Raw genomic sequence first — 17,376 nt, forward strand, 5'->3', positions numbered from 1 at the left:
GCATCAGCAAATGACCCAACTAGCACCTAACATCAGGTTTTTAACTGCTAACCCATGGATTCAGGATACCACAATGTGATTCTCACCAAAAGGCGTTTATCGCAAGCAGAAAGGGGCCTCATTCAGTATGGCTGTCTCCAGCAGCAGGTGACCATAGTCCTCTCTTTCCCAGCTGAATGAATTACAGAACAGATGGAGTTCATCTGAAGGTTTATACCTGAGTAATGGGATGCTCTACCTGGACAACGTATTCAATATTTTTCATAGTATTTATTTAAACACTGGTGTTTCAGTTAGTGCTCAGGAGCCCCAGGCCTGGGCCTGCACTAGTTCACAAGAGAATGGAAGGGTAACGCCTGCTTGTCACAGAGTTCACAATGTCTTTCAAATGAAAAGATGAACCTTCAGTGTCTTCCTAATTACAACAGGAGCTAACAGCAAGCTTTTCTTTGAAAGGCATTTCTTGGGGAATTGTCACAAAAGAAATTATAGTGAAAGACGCTTGATTTTCTCCGATCCACTGGAAACGTTACCACAGTTATACACCTTTCCATTTTCACTTCCCACCTTTCTGCTCCACAGATTTCTCATGGCACTCTTCACCTCCTCATTTCTTAGCGTGTAGATGAGTGGGTTCAGCATGGGCGTGATGACAGTGTAAAACAGCGCCGCGCTCTTGTCCTCCGACAGATTGCTGGATGGACGTATGTAGACGAATGTGCACGGCCCGAAGAACAGAATCACCACAGTGATGTGGGACCCACAGGTGGAGAGGGCCTTGTGCCACCCTTCGGATGTTTGACTTTTCAAGGAAACCAGGATGACAACGTAGGACATGACCAGGATAAAGAAACAGCTCAACGTTATCATTCCGCTGTTGGCAACAACAATGATACCTACAGCATAGGTGTCGGTACAGGCCAGTTGTAGTAGGGGGTGGACATCACAGAAGTAGTGGTCAATTTTGTTAGGGCCACAGAAGGGGAGCTGAGTGGTTAGAAGAGTCTGCACTATGGAGTGCACGAAGCCTCCTACCCATGAGCCGATCACCATCCGGCCACACACCCGCCTGGTCATGAGGGTGGTGTAGTGGAGAGGTCTGCAGATGGCAATGTAGCGATCGTAGGCCATCACTGTGAGGATGAAGATCTCTGTGCAGCCAAAGAAATGTACCCCAAACAGCTGTGCTATGCAACCCACAAAGGAGATGGTTTTATTTTCAACAAGGGAGTCGGCAATCATTTTGGGAACTGTGACAGAAGAGTAACAGATATCTACAAAGGACAAGTAGCAGAGGAAGAAATACATGGGAGAGTTCAGGCGTTGGCTGCTAATTACAGTGATAACAATGAGCAGATTTCCTGCTACAATAATCATATAGAAGAACAGAGACATCACAAAAAATATTTTCTGCACCCCTTGGTTCTCTGAGAGTCCCAGAAGAACAAATTCCTTCACGCTGCTTGCATTCTCCATGTTAATCAGTTGGGCAGCAATAGGCAATGTACAGCCTAGGCACATGGAATAATAAAGACAAATGATTCATCAGGTGTGTTTGTTATTAATAATGAATTATTTATCAGAAGTGCATACAGACTAAGAAATATATAGGATTAGTATTAAGTTTATGAAGTGGGTTTTTTGTTGGTTTTTTTCTTCCCCCGCCCCCATGTCATTTAATTCTCCTTTCATGAGATTTCAGCCATGGCTGTTACTGCACTGAGGCAGGTGCACTTTGTGATACATTCCTCCGTCCTGGTCCTCCAGGATTTTGAAGGACTGGATCTATGGCTGGTGTGCTACAGACAAGGCCAGAGTGTTCACCTTGAGTGCTACAGTGGCTACAGGTGTTTAATAGCATGTTGCCCTCAGTGTAGACCAAGTCCATGAAAACAATCTTTCTAAAAACAGTGCCTTTAAGAACACCTGGAAATATTCCTTTGAATGCTTATTTATTTTCTAAGTAAAAATGATCTTTGATTTGTTTTTCGGAGGGGAAATGAAACCACCCAGAGACAAAAAAAATCTCTTGTGTATATACATTTTGAAACATAGATTTGCAGCTTCCTGGGCTGAACAATGAGTTCTGGGGAAGTTATCTATCATGGTGTAAACAGCAAACAATTTCACATGTGACTTGCTCTAGCATTTAGCTTATAGAAGATAAAAAAGCGCTAAATGTCAGCAGTGTTCTTTTGAGAGGAAGGAAGAATGAAGGGATGTTTTCAGATCATCTTCCCCAGCATTGTAGGAATTTTACTTTATTCTGATTTGTGATACACTCCAGGGGATATTCTCAAGGGTTAATTTCTGTTTAGTGACGGCAGCCTAGCTGGTGGTTAAAGTCTCTCTCTAGGCAGAACAGCTAAACTAAGGTCCTTTACAGAACTTTTTCCATTGACTAGGAGGAGCCCAAGTAAATTAACATCATCAGGGTAAAGTTATCTTCAGAGAATAATCCTTTTTGTCCCCTGAAAGTAGCTCAGGGCTTTCCATAACGCCATCCCCACCCCCCTACCACCACACCACCACCCCCTGTTTTGGCTGGGGGGGTTTGTGCCGTGCCTGAACTCCTTATCTCTAGGCATTTCTACACCTCTACAGTTTCTCTTTCCAGACCTGGTCATGTTCCAGTGTGAATGTGGGGCTTCTTTGCTTTGGCCTGTTCCAGCTATAGCACCCAAGGCAGTACGTGTCACTAGTAAATAAATAACCTACATCTTTAAAAAGACTCAGTCCTTAACAGTACTAACTTGCCATTATGCACCCAGATATCAGAGTTCCTTTGGTCAAAGAAGCCTGGAAACCACTAGATTAAACTCTTTACAGAGTTTAACCAAAAATAGGCATCTCTTGGAAACAAATTATCAGCTGTATGGGATTCATCCTAGTACCAAAACATCCCCAGTCAACCGCTTTTAAAAATCACCATCACAAGTCCTGCCCAATGAAAACAGAAACATTTCTCCCTGTTCGTGCAGGTGATCAGAGCAGATCTGTGAAATATTTCAGTTAATTCAAACTATCTGGCACCTATCTAAAATTACAGCAAAATCAGGAACTCTTGTGCAGGCAAAAGCTGATCAAGCATCCACAGGAAACACTGAAACGGAGAAAAACCAAAATTGCTCTCAAACCCACAAAGTAAAGCCTAGAGAGGAAGTTGGGAAAGTTGGGGACTTCTCCTGAGCTTACAACTGTACTAACAGTAGGTAAAAGATATTCAAGGAGGGTAAAATTTACATGGATAATTTCTTTTCTGATATATCTCCAAGGAAAAAAGATCAATAAGAAAATTGTGATACCGATTTCCACCTAGTCTTACCAAGTTGTGATCCTTTCCACCCCTCCTCTTACCATTGAGCACTGACACAGTTTTCTGCGGGGAAAAAAAAAGGACAAAATGGGTAAGTATTTATGGCTGTGGGGAAGCCAGTGGAAGAGAAACTGCCAGGCTCCATCTAGACCAGAGCAGAACTGGAAGGAAGCCCCACCAGTCTCCGTGTCATGTTTAGGCAATCAGTGCTTCAGAAATGAATGACCGAGAGATAAAGGATCAAGGAAACTATACTCCTGAATAACGGGGGCTGGGAAACTCCTAAGCTAAAACAAAGTGTATATTTGTGAAAGGATTATAAAGATATGACCCATTCACAGCAGGCAGCTTTACTGGCTTTACTGTGCGTCCCTCTTGGTAAGGCCCCTGTCGCCACCACCAAATTGCATTTTACAATATATTCATCTGCCTCATTCCATCTCATTCACTTACGTCACGTAAGCACCTATATCCGAGCCAGTCATATGCACTATTTTTCTGCCTTTGCAGGGCAATTCGTGACGAGCCTAAGGTGTCTGCTTAAAGATGTGATGAGTTACATCTGGAGGTGCCTATTACTTTCTGTTGACTCTGAGAGGGTGACTGGAACGACTAATTTGGTTGAAGATTCCCACAAGTTACTTCTTACCTCTAAAAGTATCATTGCAGGGAGAGACTAGACATATATGGTATAATGCAATCGACTGCAAAATAAAATAAATACAATGCGGACAGCTTCAAAAAGGATGAGGAATTGCACAATCTCCTTATTGCAAGCATTTTTCCCTAAACTCTCAGGTGGTTAATAGGAAACAAAATAACCTGCTCTGGGACTACAGAACTAGCTCTGTGCATGGTTTCAGCCAAAGATAGCCACAGACAGGTGATCACTTGAATGAAAAATTCTTTTTGCATTTTCACATTTGTTCAAGAAGAAGGGAAGCAAAAGAGCAAGGGAAATCAGAAGAAAAGAAGAAAGGAAACAAAAAAAAAAAAAGAAAAAAAAATCCAGAGAACCTGGAAAACTTACCTCCTCTGTGTTTGGGGATTTAATTTTTTGTGTGAGGGCTGTATGATTTTATCTCCTCAACACCTGCCTTCCCTGGTAGGAATGTGTTAGAGCACAGACTCTTTAAGGAACATAGAACGGCTTCTGGAAAGCTTCCAACACTTGCTTAGGAGGTGCCTTTTACTGTATAATGCCATCTAATTTGATTTCTTGCTTTTCTGTATCTTGGTATCTTCTGCCTGTGTGAGAACTGCTTTGATGGGCTGTCTGGATAGCGTGGCCGGGCCTGCGTGCACTGAATGATGCATTCACAACCCAGCAGCAGAAAGAAGGCTGAGAAGAAAACAGTTTAAGTAGCAGTCTTTAACCCTCTCCAAGGAAATCTCCCACCTGAAGGGCTCTTGGGGCTGGAAGCGGGAGGCGTGGAGGCTTAGCAAAGGGAAGGTGTGAAAAGAAGGAGCAAAGGAGGAGAACTTAATTCTGTTCTGACTGAAAAGTTTAAGCAAACACAGTTTAAAGAAATAGCCATCAGTCAGTGATAACAATATTATGGAGGCATTTCAGGATTTCTCCAGTAGAAATAACAGCCAATGGATTACCTGAATATCAAACTGGACAAGCATGTGCAGTGACATAGTCCTGTTAACACTTTCCAGAGTCCTTCATTAAGCCATGCTTTATGGTTTTCCCAAGTGTAGGGGCCTATTAGATCCACTGCTTTGGCTTTGTAGCATTGTGAGTAATAAAACAGTGCTTTTAAATCTTTGTGTATTCCAAAAAGAAAACACATGGAACACAAATTTTGGTTAAAAAAAAAGATCAGAGAGTTTTCTAGTAGTAAGGAGAGAGGTGCCATGCTCTGGGGATTGTAAAGAGTTACCTGTCACAATAGTCTTTTAAAGGACAGGTTAGGCACGCTTCTTTCAGTAGTGGTTTTGATTAAGTTAAGTTTTCACAGAGACAGAAGACGGCCTCCAGGGTTACCCCTGATGACCCTTCAATTTCTATTTTGCATGAAATTTCATCACTGGCAACCCAGTGAGTAAGGCCTCTTGCAAGAAGTTGCATGTTTTAGCAAAGGTCAGCGAGTTACAAAGTAGAAAAAATCCTTTTACAAATGGGGAAAGCAAGAGTGGAAGTCAGCTCTTTTTTGCTTATGAAAGTCAGCTGGGTTGAGTTTTTGTCACTCTAGGCTTTCCTATGGAAAGAAATACATCTCTCCAGAAACTGATTCACCTAATCTTCCTCAGACCTGATTTTAGGATGGCATTAGATCTGAAATAGATGTCTAGATTTTGAACAAAATTACTTAGGGCAGGCAAAGGCTGCATCCAAAGAGTAACAGTCAATGGCTTAATGTCCAATTAGAAACCAGCAACAAGTGGTGTCCCTCAAGGTCCATACTGGGACCAGTACTGTTTAATGTCTTCATCGATGACATAGACAGTGGGATCAAGTGCACCCTCTGCAAGTTTGCCAATGACACCAAGCTGAGTGGTGCGGTTGATAAGCTTGAGGGAAGGGATGCCATCCAGAGGGACCTCGACAGGCTCGAGGAGTAGGCCCATGAGAACCTCACAAAGTTCAGCAAGGCCAAGTGCAAGGTCCTGCGCCTGGGTTAGGGAAATCCCCAGTATCAGTAGAGACTGGAGGATGAAGGGAATGACAGCAGCCCGGCAGACAAGGACCTGGGGGTACTGGTGGATGAAAAATTAAACATGAGCTGGCAATGTGTGCTTGCAGCCCAGAAGGCCAATCATATCCCAGGCTCCATAAAAAGAAGTGTGGCCAGCAGGTCGAGGGAGGTGATTCTCCCCCTCTGCTCCACTCTCGTGAGACCCCACCTGGAGTACCGCATCCAGCTCTGGGGTCCTCAGTACGAGACAGGTATGGACCTGTTGGAGCAGGTCCAGAGGAGGGACATGAAAACAATCTAAGGGCTGCTTTGAAGAAAGGCTGAGAGACTTCAGCCTGAAGAAGAGAAAATTCCTCAAGACCTTCTCATGGCCTTTCAATATATAAAGAGGGCTCATAAGAGAGAGACAGGCTTTTCAACAAGGCTTGTAGTGACAGGACAAGGGGCAACAATTTTAAACTGAAAGAGAGTAGATCTAGATTGTAGACGAGGAAGGCCGTTGAGGGTGGTGAGGCACTGGAACAAGTTGCTCAGAGAAGCTGTGGATGCCACATCATTGGCAGTGTTCAAGGCCAGGTTGGACTGGGCTTTGAGCAACCTGGTCTAATGAAAGGTGGATGTCCCTTTCCATGACAGGGCGGTTGGACTAGATGATCTTTAAGGGTTCCTTCCGACTCAAACCACGCTATGATTCTGTGCAATCTTGCTGTGAAGAAGAGCTTCATCTTTCTTAACTTAAAACTTCTGCAGCCAAAGGTGAACCTATGAAATGAAATGCTATAAAGCAAACAGATATGCCAATTCATGCATCAGTTCAACTCAAATTCATCACTGCTCTGGAGTCTACTGTGTATTTTTAGCTTCTGACTTTTGGGTGTTAAGAAATAGTTTCAGCCACTGCCCATTACTTTATTTTGTTGACATTTCTTGATATTTAGAACAACCCAATAACAATCAAGGTTATGTAACCATCTCCCAACACAGAATGCCAGAGATCCATGCAGTGAAAATGGAAATCCTCAAGTTAATGAGGAGGTTAAATGCTGCTCTGAGTGCAAATAGTCCTCCTACTTAACTATAATCTTACACTGTAGCCTGGAGTCCTGGCCAGGTTAATAGGGGTTAACAATAGTCACTATAGGAAACATAGTATTGGGTAAGAAAGTAAAAAGAGTCTTACAGTCTTTGGGAAAGGAAGAGGAACAACAAATGACAGAAGAAGCTCAAGATGAACCATCGGCTATCTGGCCTGCTAACATAATTTGGGCCAAATCTGGCAGTTCCCGGACCCACTGACACACATGGCAGCAATTCAGCTAGCATCATACTCACTGCTTTTGTTTCCCTAGCCAAATGGACTAGCAGAAGTGACTTAATGCACAAGCCCATATCAAGAGTTGCTGGTACCTCCTGTTGCAAAATAATTCCCTTTAAGGATGTGCTTACTCACAGGAAAGGAGAGATGTGTTTTCTCTGTTTTCACTCCACTTACTTTGGCACGTGGATCTGGACACCACGGTGGTGGTAGCTCATGCACATGGAGGGACTGTGCATGGTGAGAAGATGAGTGAGGTGGTGTGGGTGGGTAGTGAATGCTGGCAGGGGGCTGTCGTGATAGAGACATGAGGTGGTGCAGATGTGTGAATCTGAGGGTGGGCAGGGTGGGACTGAGGCACTGTTTGGGGGGAAGTTGTGAAACTGGAAGTGGAAAGCATGAGGCTGGAGGCTGTCTTGAGGGATTTTGTGAAATCGGAAGTACCTGAGGTGTGGTGAAGGACTGCGCTGAGCGATGGTATGAAGTGGCAGGTAATACTGTGGGGTGTAAAGGTGCATTAACAGAGCTCAGGACATCAGAAGCAGGCATTGTGTATTGAAGGCAGCACAAACAGGTTGTGCAATTGTAGCTGCTGAGGTGTGGTAAGGCTATGGTGTTTGGGTGGGCCTTCCTCCAGGAGCAGCTGCGTGGAGCGGTAGGGACTACGTAGGGAAGTAACTTGTGTTGGGAGAGACTACAGGTCAGAAGAGGACACTCTGTGGTGGTGAGTGTGTTAAGGCCAGTTTGGCAGGGACAATAGGCCCTTGGGGAATGAGAAGTTGTACTGAGGGAGGTTGTGAAACCATCAGCAGGCGTTGTGGATGAGGACTGACAATTTCTCAATCTATATGACCCTGAGCAGCAGTGAGGCATCTTGTTCAAGGACCATGAAACTAGAGCATCTCAGGGACACGAGTAGGAAACAAAGCATCAGTGCAAGAGGCAAGGTATAATTTTGGACAGACAGTTCTTGCTTTCTTTGTAATGTAAGACTGGCTGAAAAAGGCAGAGGTAGTAAAAAACCATTTCTAGAGCTATGACTGTGACAGATTTTGTACAAAGAGGGAAGGGGGAAGTGGTTACAATCTAAGTGACCACACACAACAAACTATATATTTCCCCAAGGCAGTGTTTGGTTGGCTGTCAGATGTCACGTTGAAAAGATCGTGGCTTTCAAAATAGTGTCTAACTAGCCCAGCAATGCAGTATGACACAAGGATTTTATCTCGACCATATGCCACAGAATTCAGGTGACAGTTTTACCCAGCAGATCCATACCAGGCAGCTGCTGCAAATCAATCACTGAAATTCCAAGGAACCCACAAAAAGGTAAGAAATTCCTAGAAGGTATCTTTGCTATTGCACTCTGTCTAATGCTTCCTGTCATGCTTTTGGAGACATGGTGAGGGGAAGGGAGGAGGAAAAAAATGGAGGAAAGGAGATCAAACGTTTTCCTTTCCTGGTGGTTAGAAATTGGCTATAGGTAAGCAATTGTCCTGATTATTTTCAAAATAAGGAGAGCTTCGTTCTGGGGACCCTTTTCCACGAACAAGTGCTATTGAATTGCTCTAAATACACCTCTGTAATACAAGACACCATTATTCAGAGACCTAGCATTAGCAGTTTTGGTCTTAAACGATCGCTTAAGATTAGCCAAGAAAATACAACATCATAACTTTGTGTCCATAGTCTAAAATATCTTCGTGGTGTCAAGGTTGTTCAGACTGACATCTGCCACAAGAACTACATGATATTCAGCATGCAAACCATGGGAAGGATATTTAATCTCAAGAGAGAAAAAAAACCACCTAGGCTCAGTCTGCTGCTGTTTGATGCAAGCTTTCATTAACTGGTTTCGTTAAGGAAGTAAACTCACATCTTGAATGTATCATGGAGACAACAAATCAGTCTTTCCAAGGTCATACAATAAATATATGAGAACTGTGAGTGACTTTTTCAGTATTCTTTTCCATGGATAGAAGTCAGAGAAGGATTCCTTCACTTCCACCTCAGTGGAAGGCAAAATTATTGATGTTTTGCCATTTATCCACAGGGCTTCCATTACAGCCGTATCTGTACCTGGCAGTCTTTATGCATAAATAACCAAAGGCACAGGGCCATGTCATGTATGACTAGGAAATACATGGGACAAGCTTAAGGCAGACAGCTAATCACCTGGCATTCCCTGAAAGTCCAGTAGAGGGAGACACAATTCTGTAGGGTGGCGTCAATTGCCTTCTGGAGATGACTGCAGCAGGGAGGTAGAATAGTCGCTTTCCTAAAATGGGCACTGGGTCAGAAGGCTGGAATGGGCTTAGACGGAGCTTAAGCAACACTCATTGTTGCTCAAACATTCATCTTCAGCGAGGAGGTAGCCTTGCTAGTGATGTTGGTCAACATGCTGCTCTCCTCAGATAAGGAAAGAAGGTGAGATTGAACTCAGGGATGTTCCTGTTGTGAAACTGTGCTACAACAGAGATTCTGTGCATTCTGAAGGAGGTGATGGTTATTGTTTTCTGTAGTCTCTTTCAGTATGTGTTAAAATTCTTTCTTCAGAGGCCACTGGTCTCTAAAGTCTTAATTTTAGAAGGACTTGTGGTCCCATAACAGCTGAGAGTGGAATCACCCAGCTTCCTACGTAAGAGAATGGTGAAGTGCCAGAAGTTCCCTGGCTTCAGTCAACCCTAAAGATTTCATATCCAACAAGCCCTGGTGAAATTAAGGGTGGAATTCAACTCAGCAAACTTCAGCTGTCCACACACTAATCCCCTCTCTGAAGCTGGCACTTTGCAATGTATCTGCAGTCAGCAAAGTCAGGCAGGTGACCGCAGACCTACCTAAGACAGCTATCTTAGGATAAAATACATTGCCGTTGGAGGTGCTCATAAATCTCCCTTAATTCAAATGGCAGCTTTAAAGGCAATGTTAAATGAGATGTTTGCATTTTTAATGGTGAAAGGCAGGTTTAATGGTCCCAGCTGGATTCCCAACCGAGCACTGCTGGCGTACGTGCCTTCCATGGACTAAAGCGGCAAGATTGTCTCCGCTGCTCCAGGCCATCAGGCAGGCAAGGAAATAACCTGCATCATGCATTTCTCTTGCCTATCTCCATGCAGCACTGAAGACAGTGTGTCTGGGGTGCTGAGATGAAACAATAATGATTCAAGCTGTCACATTTTCTGTGTTTATGGAAGTCTGTCTCCATGTATGCTGCAGCATTTTACAAAGACAGAACAGAATATTCACACTGGTTAGACTGTTCAATGATTCATATCTTCCTAGATCTCCCCGTTTTGACTTGTTCCTCTCTTCTTTTTGACTATCTCCTGCTATCTTTCAAGACACTTCTCAGCCTTCCCACGTCAAGATTAATAGCTGGTAGGGAGAGAGGGAAAGTGTGTCGCTGTTTGCCAGATTAAAAAAAAAGGTATGAAATCTGTTTTTTGACTGGTTTTTTTTTTTTTCCAAGATTCTCATTTGGATCACAAGATCATGGGGGAAGAAGCACGGTGAACTGCCTCAGGGAACGGGGTGAAATAATTATTTGAGCCGTAATTCCAATGTCCTGTGCGGGTCAGACATTGTGTCCCAAATACGGTCCTTAAAGTTTCTCTCCACAAAGGAAGTTATTAAGGGCTGACTCTGTCCAACTGAAATGTTTATTGTCTGCACATAGGGCTCAGGAGAACAACCCAACAACATTAAACTGCAGTTTATTAAAATAGAAATCAGTCATCAACGTAAAAAACTACCAGCTGTTTTGTGTAATCTCTACCATGTTTTCTGGGCATATACATAGGACAAAACCCAATCAGCTTTCATGCTGATCAAACTTGTATGCTGATTGCCTAGAACTTTCACACACTTTTGACAAGATTTGTATCATCTAATGCCAGCCACATGAAGCACAATTATACCAGAGTTGATAACACTGGGTTCTCTTTTTATTCCCACAAGAAAAAGTGGTACTTGTCAGACATGATTAACCTGAGCTATTGTTGCTTTTTTAAGATATTTGTTTCTGAAAACTGACTGCAAAAAGGACCCCCAAGAAATGAATTTTTAAAAGGGAGAAATACACTGCCATCTAACTTCTCCTACATGTCGTGTAGAATTTAGCCTTAGGTACAGTGCTTTGAACAACACTCTGTGCTGAGTCCAAACATAGCAATCCCTCCATAAATCAAGCTCTGGCTACAAAGAGCTGGAACAAATCCAGAAAAACCACCAGGTCACTAAGAGGGAGAGTCACGCTGCAGTTACCACCTCTCTCCTTTCTGCTTACAGGTCTGTCTGAAATCACTCATTATGAGCATTTCAGCTACATCAACCTTCCTTCCAACTGCAACCAGTCACACTCATGGGACTAATCAGAGTGGGACTGTGGGAAAGATAGAGCCATCGTATGGCGTCCTCAAGTTCATGGAGAGCTTCTGCCTCATCAGCGCTGCCTGTGGCATGGTGGGAAACGGCATGGTCCTATGGTACCTTGGCTTCCGCATCCGGAGAAACCACTTCACCGTCTACATCCTGAACCTGGCTGCTGCCGACTTTGGCTATCTCCTCTGCATCGCCATTGAGACGATTCAGTACCTGATGCAGTTCAACGTGGGCGTGCAGTTTGGGATATTCCTCTTCCTGGACCTTTTCATGTATGGGACCGGCTTGTACCTCCTGACAGCCATCAGCATTGAGAGGTGCCTGTCCGTCCTGTGTCCAGTCTGGTGCCGAAGCCACCGCCCAAAGCTCCTGTCTGGCACCATCTCTGGCCTGCTCTGGGGTCTCTCCCTGCTGCTGAACTCACTCGGGTACTTTTTATGTACCGTCCGTCCCTCTGCCAGGAACTGCCAGGCCCTGCTCATCACCATTGGAGCCTTGGACTTCATCTTCTGCACGCCCCTCATGCTGCTCTTCAGCCTAACCCTCTTCCTGAGAGTCAAGTGCGGCTCCCAACACCTCCGAACAGGCAGGCTCTTCACCGTCATCATGCTCACCGTCCTCTTCTTCCTCATTTTCGCTGTGCCTCTCAGCATCCTGATCCTCCTTGACTTCTTGGGCTACAAGTTTCTCTACTCCCCGGAGATCGGCTTTGTGCTGTCCTGTGTGAACAGCAGTCTCAACCCTGTCATTTACTTCCTTGTGGGCAGCTACAGGGATCGGAGAATCAAGTTCACCCTCAGGCTGGCATTCCAGAGGGCCTTTGAAGATTCGGCAGATGACAAAGATGAACGCGAAACCCGTGACACCACAATAACTATGTCCTCCTAATACCCTGCTGTTCCTAACATAGTAACATTGGTCTGGAACTGGGGGCCAATAGTTTATAGAATGGAAGAACTCTGAGGTATTGGGGAATGTTCATCTCACCTCACCTCCAGTATCTTCATTGTAGATCTCTAGCTAGTTATTTTAAGCTCCACCTGTTGTTAGTGGAACCACACAAGCATCTTGACCACAGAATTTATGTGACCTTTATTAGGAAGACGTTGAAAGTGCCTATTTCTTTTCAGTGGCCATTAAATGATTTCAATTTGATAAGGTGAAATGTCTTTGTGTCTGCATTTCAGCAAAGGAATCCCACTCAGAATTTGCAGCTCGCTCAATAAATCTCGGTCTTTCAGAGCATGAATTCATAAATTCTCAGTCACTTCAGGTCTCTGAAGATGAGATGGGCACCAATCCTCCTCCTGTTGAAATCAGCCACAAAATTCCTGGAAGGAGAGTCTAGCTATCTCACTTAATTTTAAATACCTGTATCTCAGCAACTCATGCAACCTTTTGCGGCTCACAGAGTGCACAATCCTTTGCTTCCTAATGTGAGCATTTCAAACAGTGAAATCATTCATGCCCCAGAAGTCCCTTTCTTCTATCAACTCGGGAGGTTTCCATACCATAGAGTTGTGATGTAGTAGAAGAGGGCTCCAACCCCTACCAACTTGCCTTACAACTTTACGCACTGAGTTGGATGCTCCTTTTCCTGTGTTTCAAAGAAACACAGGGCTGGAGTTGCATATTATTTTAGCTTCTTCCAGCCCAGGACAGAGTATCTGCATCTATCTACAGCACGCATTGGGTTGTTATTTCTTCCTTTGAGAAAGACGGATGAGAAGAACCCATGGCTTCCAACATCTCCTCTACCAACAAAAATAAATTCAAGGATAGGGAAAAAATAGGAAACAGAAGAAAGGAAAAGATATATAATTTACAAAAAATAATTCTCTAGACCCAATCCTTGAGGTAGATGATGTTATTATTTGAAGTGTTGTACTATCAGACTACATAACATTTGCTCTTTTAACCTAAATTGATAGAAAAGGGCAACACAGGTAATTTTGTTTGAGAAACCTTACAGATTTCCTCTTCGTGCCTTCATCTGCAAATATTTTCCTAAAGGGAAGCTCCATTCTTCTATTGTCTGTCATGTTTTTAGTGTTCATTTGTCTTTTTATTAATTTTGAAATGCACCACTTAAAAAAATAGTGGTTCACCTTAATGTCTGTAGTTGCTTTTTGCTTCCTGTTTACAGCTTCTGAAAGCTGAAATTTGAGTTCCATTTCTACTATTCTTTAATTTTTAATGCTGTCGTTCTGCAACATACATATAGTTGATCCAGATTAGATCTATGTAAACAATTACTTTCAGTAAGGTTTTTTTTTTCTTCTAACTTCTACTGCTGAGGGGAAGAGAGCATCCATTTATCAGAAAACATGTTAAAAATGTTTTCCTTTTAATATCTGTAATGATTTTATCATTGGGAGAACCGAAACATTTCCATTATTACTGAAAAAGTCAAAAGCTTTTTTTAAAAGGAAAACAAATTGCATTTAAAAACATTATTGTGCTCAGAAGCAGCTGTCAGCTGATAAAAACATACAGAATATAAACCATTAAAACTTTCCATCCTGACAGTTTGCCCTTAAACATACCCGTCATGAAGACACGCGGCATTTCATGTGAATGCATTTTACACGTCACATTAATGTGAATACTTTACATCCAACCTCAGACATTTAAAAGGTGAAGCCTGCATATAAACCACCATCATAGATGACCTCAATCATTCATGGTAAAAGACAAACGTTCTCAGGGGTGGCATCTGCCAGATATTTGCAATGTATCTCCTGTGGTCCAAAAGAAGCCTGTGACCGGATCTGCAAAGAGATGGGGTTCATTTGCAGGCTTTTCCACCCTGAACTAACACCAAGATAGTCAGCCCAGCCTGCCATGGAGAAAGTCCTCAGCTTCTGAACTAAGTTTGTCCTCTGAATTGCTTGGTATCTCTCTGGAAGGATGTCAGGACATCCCAAAGATCAGCGGTCACACATGAGAAGGGTACATTCCTCAGGGGCCACCAGCACCCTGAAAAAAACGGCTTTTCTGCTTCCCTGAGGAGAGCTGGAAGGAGACAAGCAGCCCAGGCTGTAGGTGTTGGGTGTGCTCCTCAACATGGTCCATGTGCCAGCGGCATGCATTGCCCACGAGGGCTGGTGTCACCTATTCCCCAAGGACAGCACACCTAACTCCACTCCTCTAAGGAGTCCCTGGACACCAGAGCCTGCAACAATCATTATTTTCTCATTGATTTGAGCAGAAGGCACACATGTTACAGTTGGAGTTTCTGTGGTGCAGTTAAGGCCTGGAGGAAGGGATCTGTATGGGCATGTGGACACTTCAGAGTGGCCCAGTTTCCACCACATGCAGGAGAGTGAAAGGCTTGCCAGTGTCTTGATTTGGTTCCCTTTCCCAAGCCTCTGTCCCCCAGTAGTGATCCCTACCCTCCCCTTCAAGCAGCTGCCCCATTCTCTGTTCCAAGGGCTTCTACAACAACCAGCCCACTTCTCTCCCTCACCCCAGCCTATCTCACACGCACCTCAAAGGAGCAGCCTTCCCCCTGCAGCCCTCCCCAGCATCATCTGCCAAATTCCTTCTTTTGCACCTTTCAGGGACATGTGGTTTCTTTGCCACCGGAAGGAAGGGGCTGGAGCTAGTAAGCAAAGGCTGCATCCTCTTTGAAAGGGGAGAGTCAGGGTCAGCTAACTGGGGGCAGAAGGAGGGGAAAGCACCCCTGGACAGCTATTTTTGGTGGTGTTAGGTGTTGCACCAGCTCATAGCCGGGTGGTGCCTTACAACCCACAGAGTAACTTGGGATCAGGCACAAAGAAGAGCAGAGGAGGTACAACAGTGCAAACAGGCTTTGGCAGGCCTTGCTGGTGAGAGCTGGGAGACATTAGAGAAAGCCCACTTTAGGCTCTGAAGGTTGTCTGCTTTAAAAAACTTAACTGTCGGAAACATAGTCACCTGTTCCCACCCAGGCCAGAAAAAGACAATGCGTCAAAGCAAGCGTCCATAGGCACGGAACTGTAGATAAAAGACTCTGTCTGATCCTAAGCTCTGTTTAATTTGAACTAAGAGAGGTGACAAACTCAGGTAATCGCAGCATCACTAAATTTTTTAAGGTCTGCTCAAAGGCAACTCCTGACTGCAGAGGCGGAGAAGGATCCTTGCTTCTTCACAGCGTGACACCTGAAGACCGAGGGATGTCTGTCCTCCTGGAGCCAACACCAGTTCATTTCAAAATTTGCACAGCCGTGTTATTGAAAGTCCTTTCCTCCTGTCCATTCTATGAGTGGCACACGGCAAGTTTAATTTGCTGTTTGCAGTATTTCTGTTAATTGCTATGAATAAATTGCTGTGTTTACTATCCTTCTAAAGTCCTCTTTAGCTCAGTCTTTTAAAATACTCTGTTCCTCTGGGGTCAGGGGTCAGCAATGAGTCACCAAGGAGCTGTAAGAGTCCTGTGCACTTTAGAGAGGCTCCACCTACCAGTGGAAGAAATAGGCATCTTTTTACACATACTGTGAAAGAAAGGCTCAGAAGCATTCTGGGGCGGAAAGTAAGGGCTGATCATGCCCAGAAAAGACTACTGATGCCTAGCACTCAGGGGATGAAGGCCTCATTGTCTGGTCTGTCTCCCTCACCCCTGGCACATTGGACAAGCCATTTTGCTTCTTGGGGTCTTGGCAGGATTTGGGATATGACATTGCACAGGAAGTGAATTTTGAAGGAAACATTGGGAAAAGGGGTACTGTCCCTCAGACTGATCCAATCCAAACCAAGTCTGATTTTCCAGGAAAGACAAAATGAAGTAGAATACCATTCCTCTGAGAACTTTCCACAATCTCTACTAACCACTCATTCCTACATCCCTAGCATAACAGCATTTGGCCCCAGTACAAATGCACAAAGAGCCTTTCACAGATGCAATATCCCAGACTGTTGCCAGCAGTAGAAACCCTGGCAGGTAATTTTCTCCCCACCTACTGCAGAGGCAACTAGAGAAGTGGAGCAGAAATGTGAAATTGCCTCACAACATAAAAGAAACCCATTCTCATCTCCTGCTGGCTTCACCCCGTCCTCTGCACAGCGAAAACGCTCCTTCCTGACAGCACCTGCTTCGTTACATCACAGAAGACACAGACAGAATCTGCAGGCTGAAACATCTTCCCCATCTTTTCCACAGAAAGTGTTAACCAGAAGATCTGATGGGTTAAACTAGAAACCAAGAGAAAAGCACTCTAGAGCTACTGCCAGATCCCAGCTTCTCCGAGAGCTCAGTTCCGCTGCACAGGGGCAGAAGGTAAGCATTTGAGGACTGGGTTCAGAAATACCTCACCATCCACACATTTTGCAGTGTTCTTTGGCTCTGCTGTGCCATTTTCCTGTTGTCTCTCATAGGCACACACTCACACATGGTCACTGTGTAGTGTCATGCCCTCCAAATCTCCTACTGCTCTGTAAGTAGCAATGTTTTCCTCTGCTTTTTCTTTATTCTGTTGAAGGGTCTCATTCTCTCCTCTTCTGCATGGATGCCAATCCCCATTTCTCCAAATTCCTGCATGATTTTGCCCTCTTCTCTACATTTTGCATCTTGCTAGCTGTTATCTACATAAATAGTAACCATGCTCCTTGGAAGCTGTCTGTCCCTGAGCCACAAAGCTGTGAGAATTAAAGCAATGTGTCAGTCACTAAGTGCCCTCTGTCTCTTATATGACCCCAGAGAAACAGAAAGGAGAGATGTGTTTGATTTGGGGTATTTCATC

At 44.1% G+C, this 17,376-nt stretch overlaps 2 protein-coding genes across 2 annotated transcripts; one reads left to right on the plus strand and one right to left on the minus strand.

The window, feature by feature from the left end:
• Nucleotides 1–486: 486 nt before the first annotated feature.
• On the minus strand, nucleotides 487–1,497 carry LOC142057049 (olfactory receptor 4S2-like). The gene has a single exon (XM_075092530.1). The coding sequence runs from the start codon at nucleotides 1,474–1,476 to the stop codon at nucleotides 487–489; it is 990 nt and encodes a 329-aa protein (XP_074948631.1). The 5' UTR covers nucleotides 1,477–1,497.
• Nucleotides 1,498–8,442: 6,945 nt separating this feature from the next.
• LOC142057141 (proto-oncogene Mas-like) lies at nucleotides 8,443–12,974 on the plus strand. Its single transcript, XM_075092609.1, has 2 exons — nucleotides 8,443–8,605; nucleotides 11,564–12,974. The coding sequence occupies exon 2, from the start codon at nucleotides 11,585–11,587 to the stop codon at nucleotides 12,542–12,544; it is 960 nt and encodes a 319-aa protein (XP_074948710.1). The 5' UTR covers nucleotides 8,443–8,605; nucleotides 11,564–11,584; the 3' UTR covers nucleotides 12,545–12,974.
• The last annotated feature ends 4,402 nt before the right edge of the window (nucleotides 12,975–17,376 follow it).

This window comes from Phalacrocorax aristotelis, chromosome 5, assembly GCF_949628215.1.
Source record: "Phalacrocorax aristotelis chromosome 5, bGulAri2.1, whole genome shotgun sequence".
NCBI classification, from domain to species: domain Eukaryota; kingdom Metazoa; phylum Chordata; class Aves; order Suliformes; family Phalacrocoracidae; genus Phalacrocorax; species Phalacrocorax aristotelis.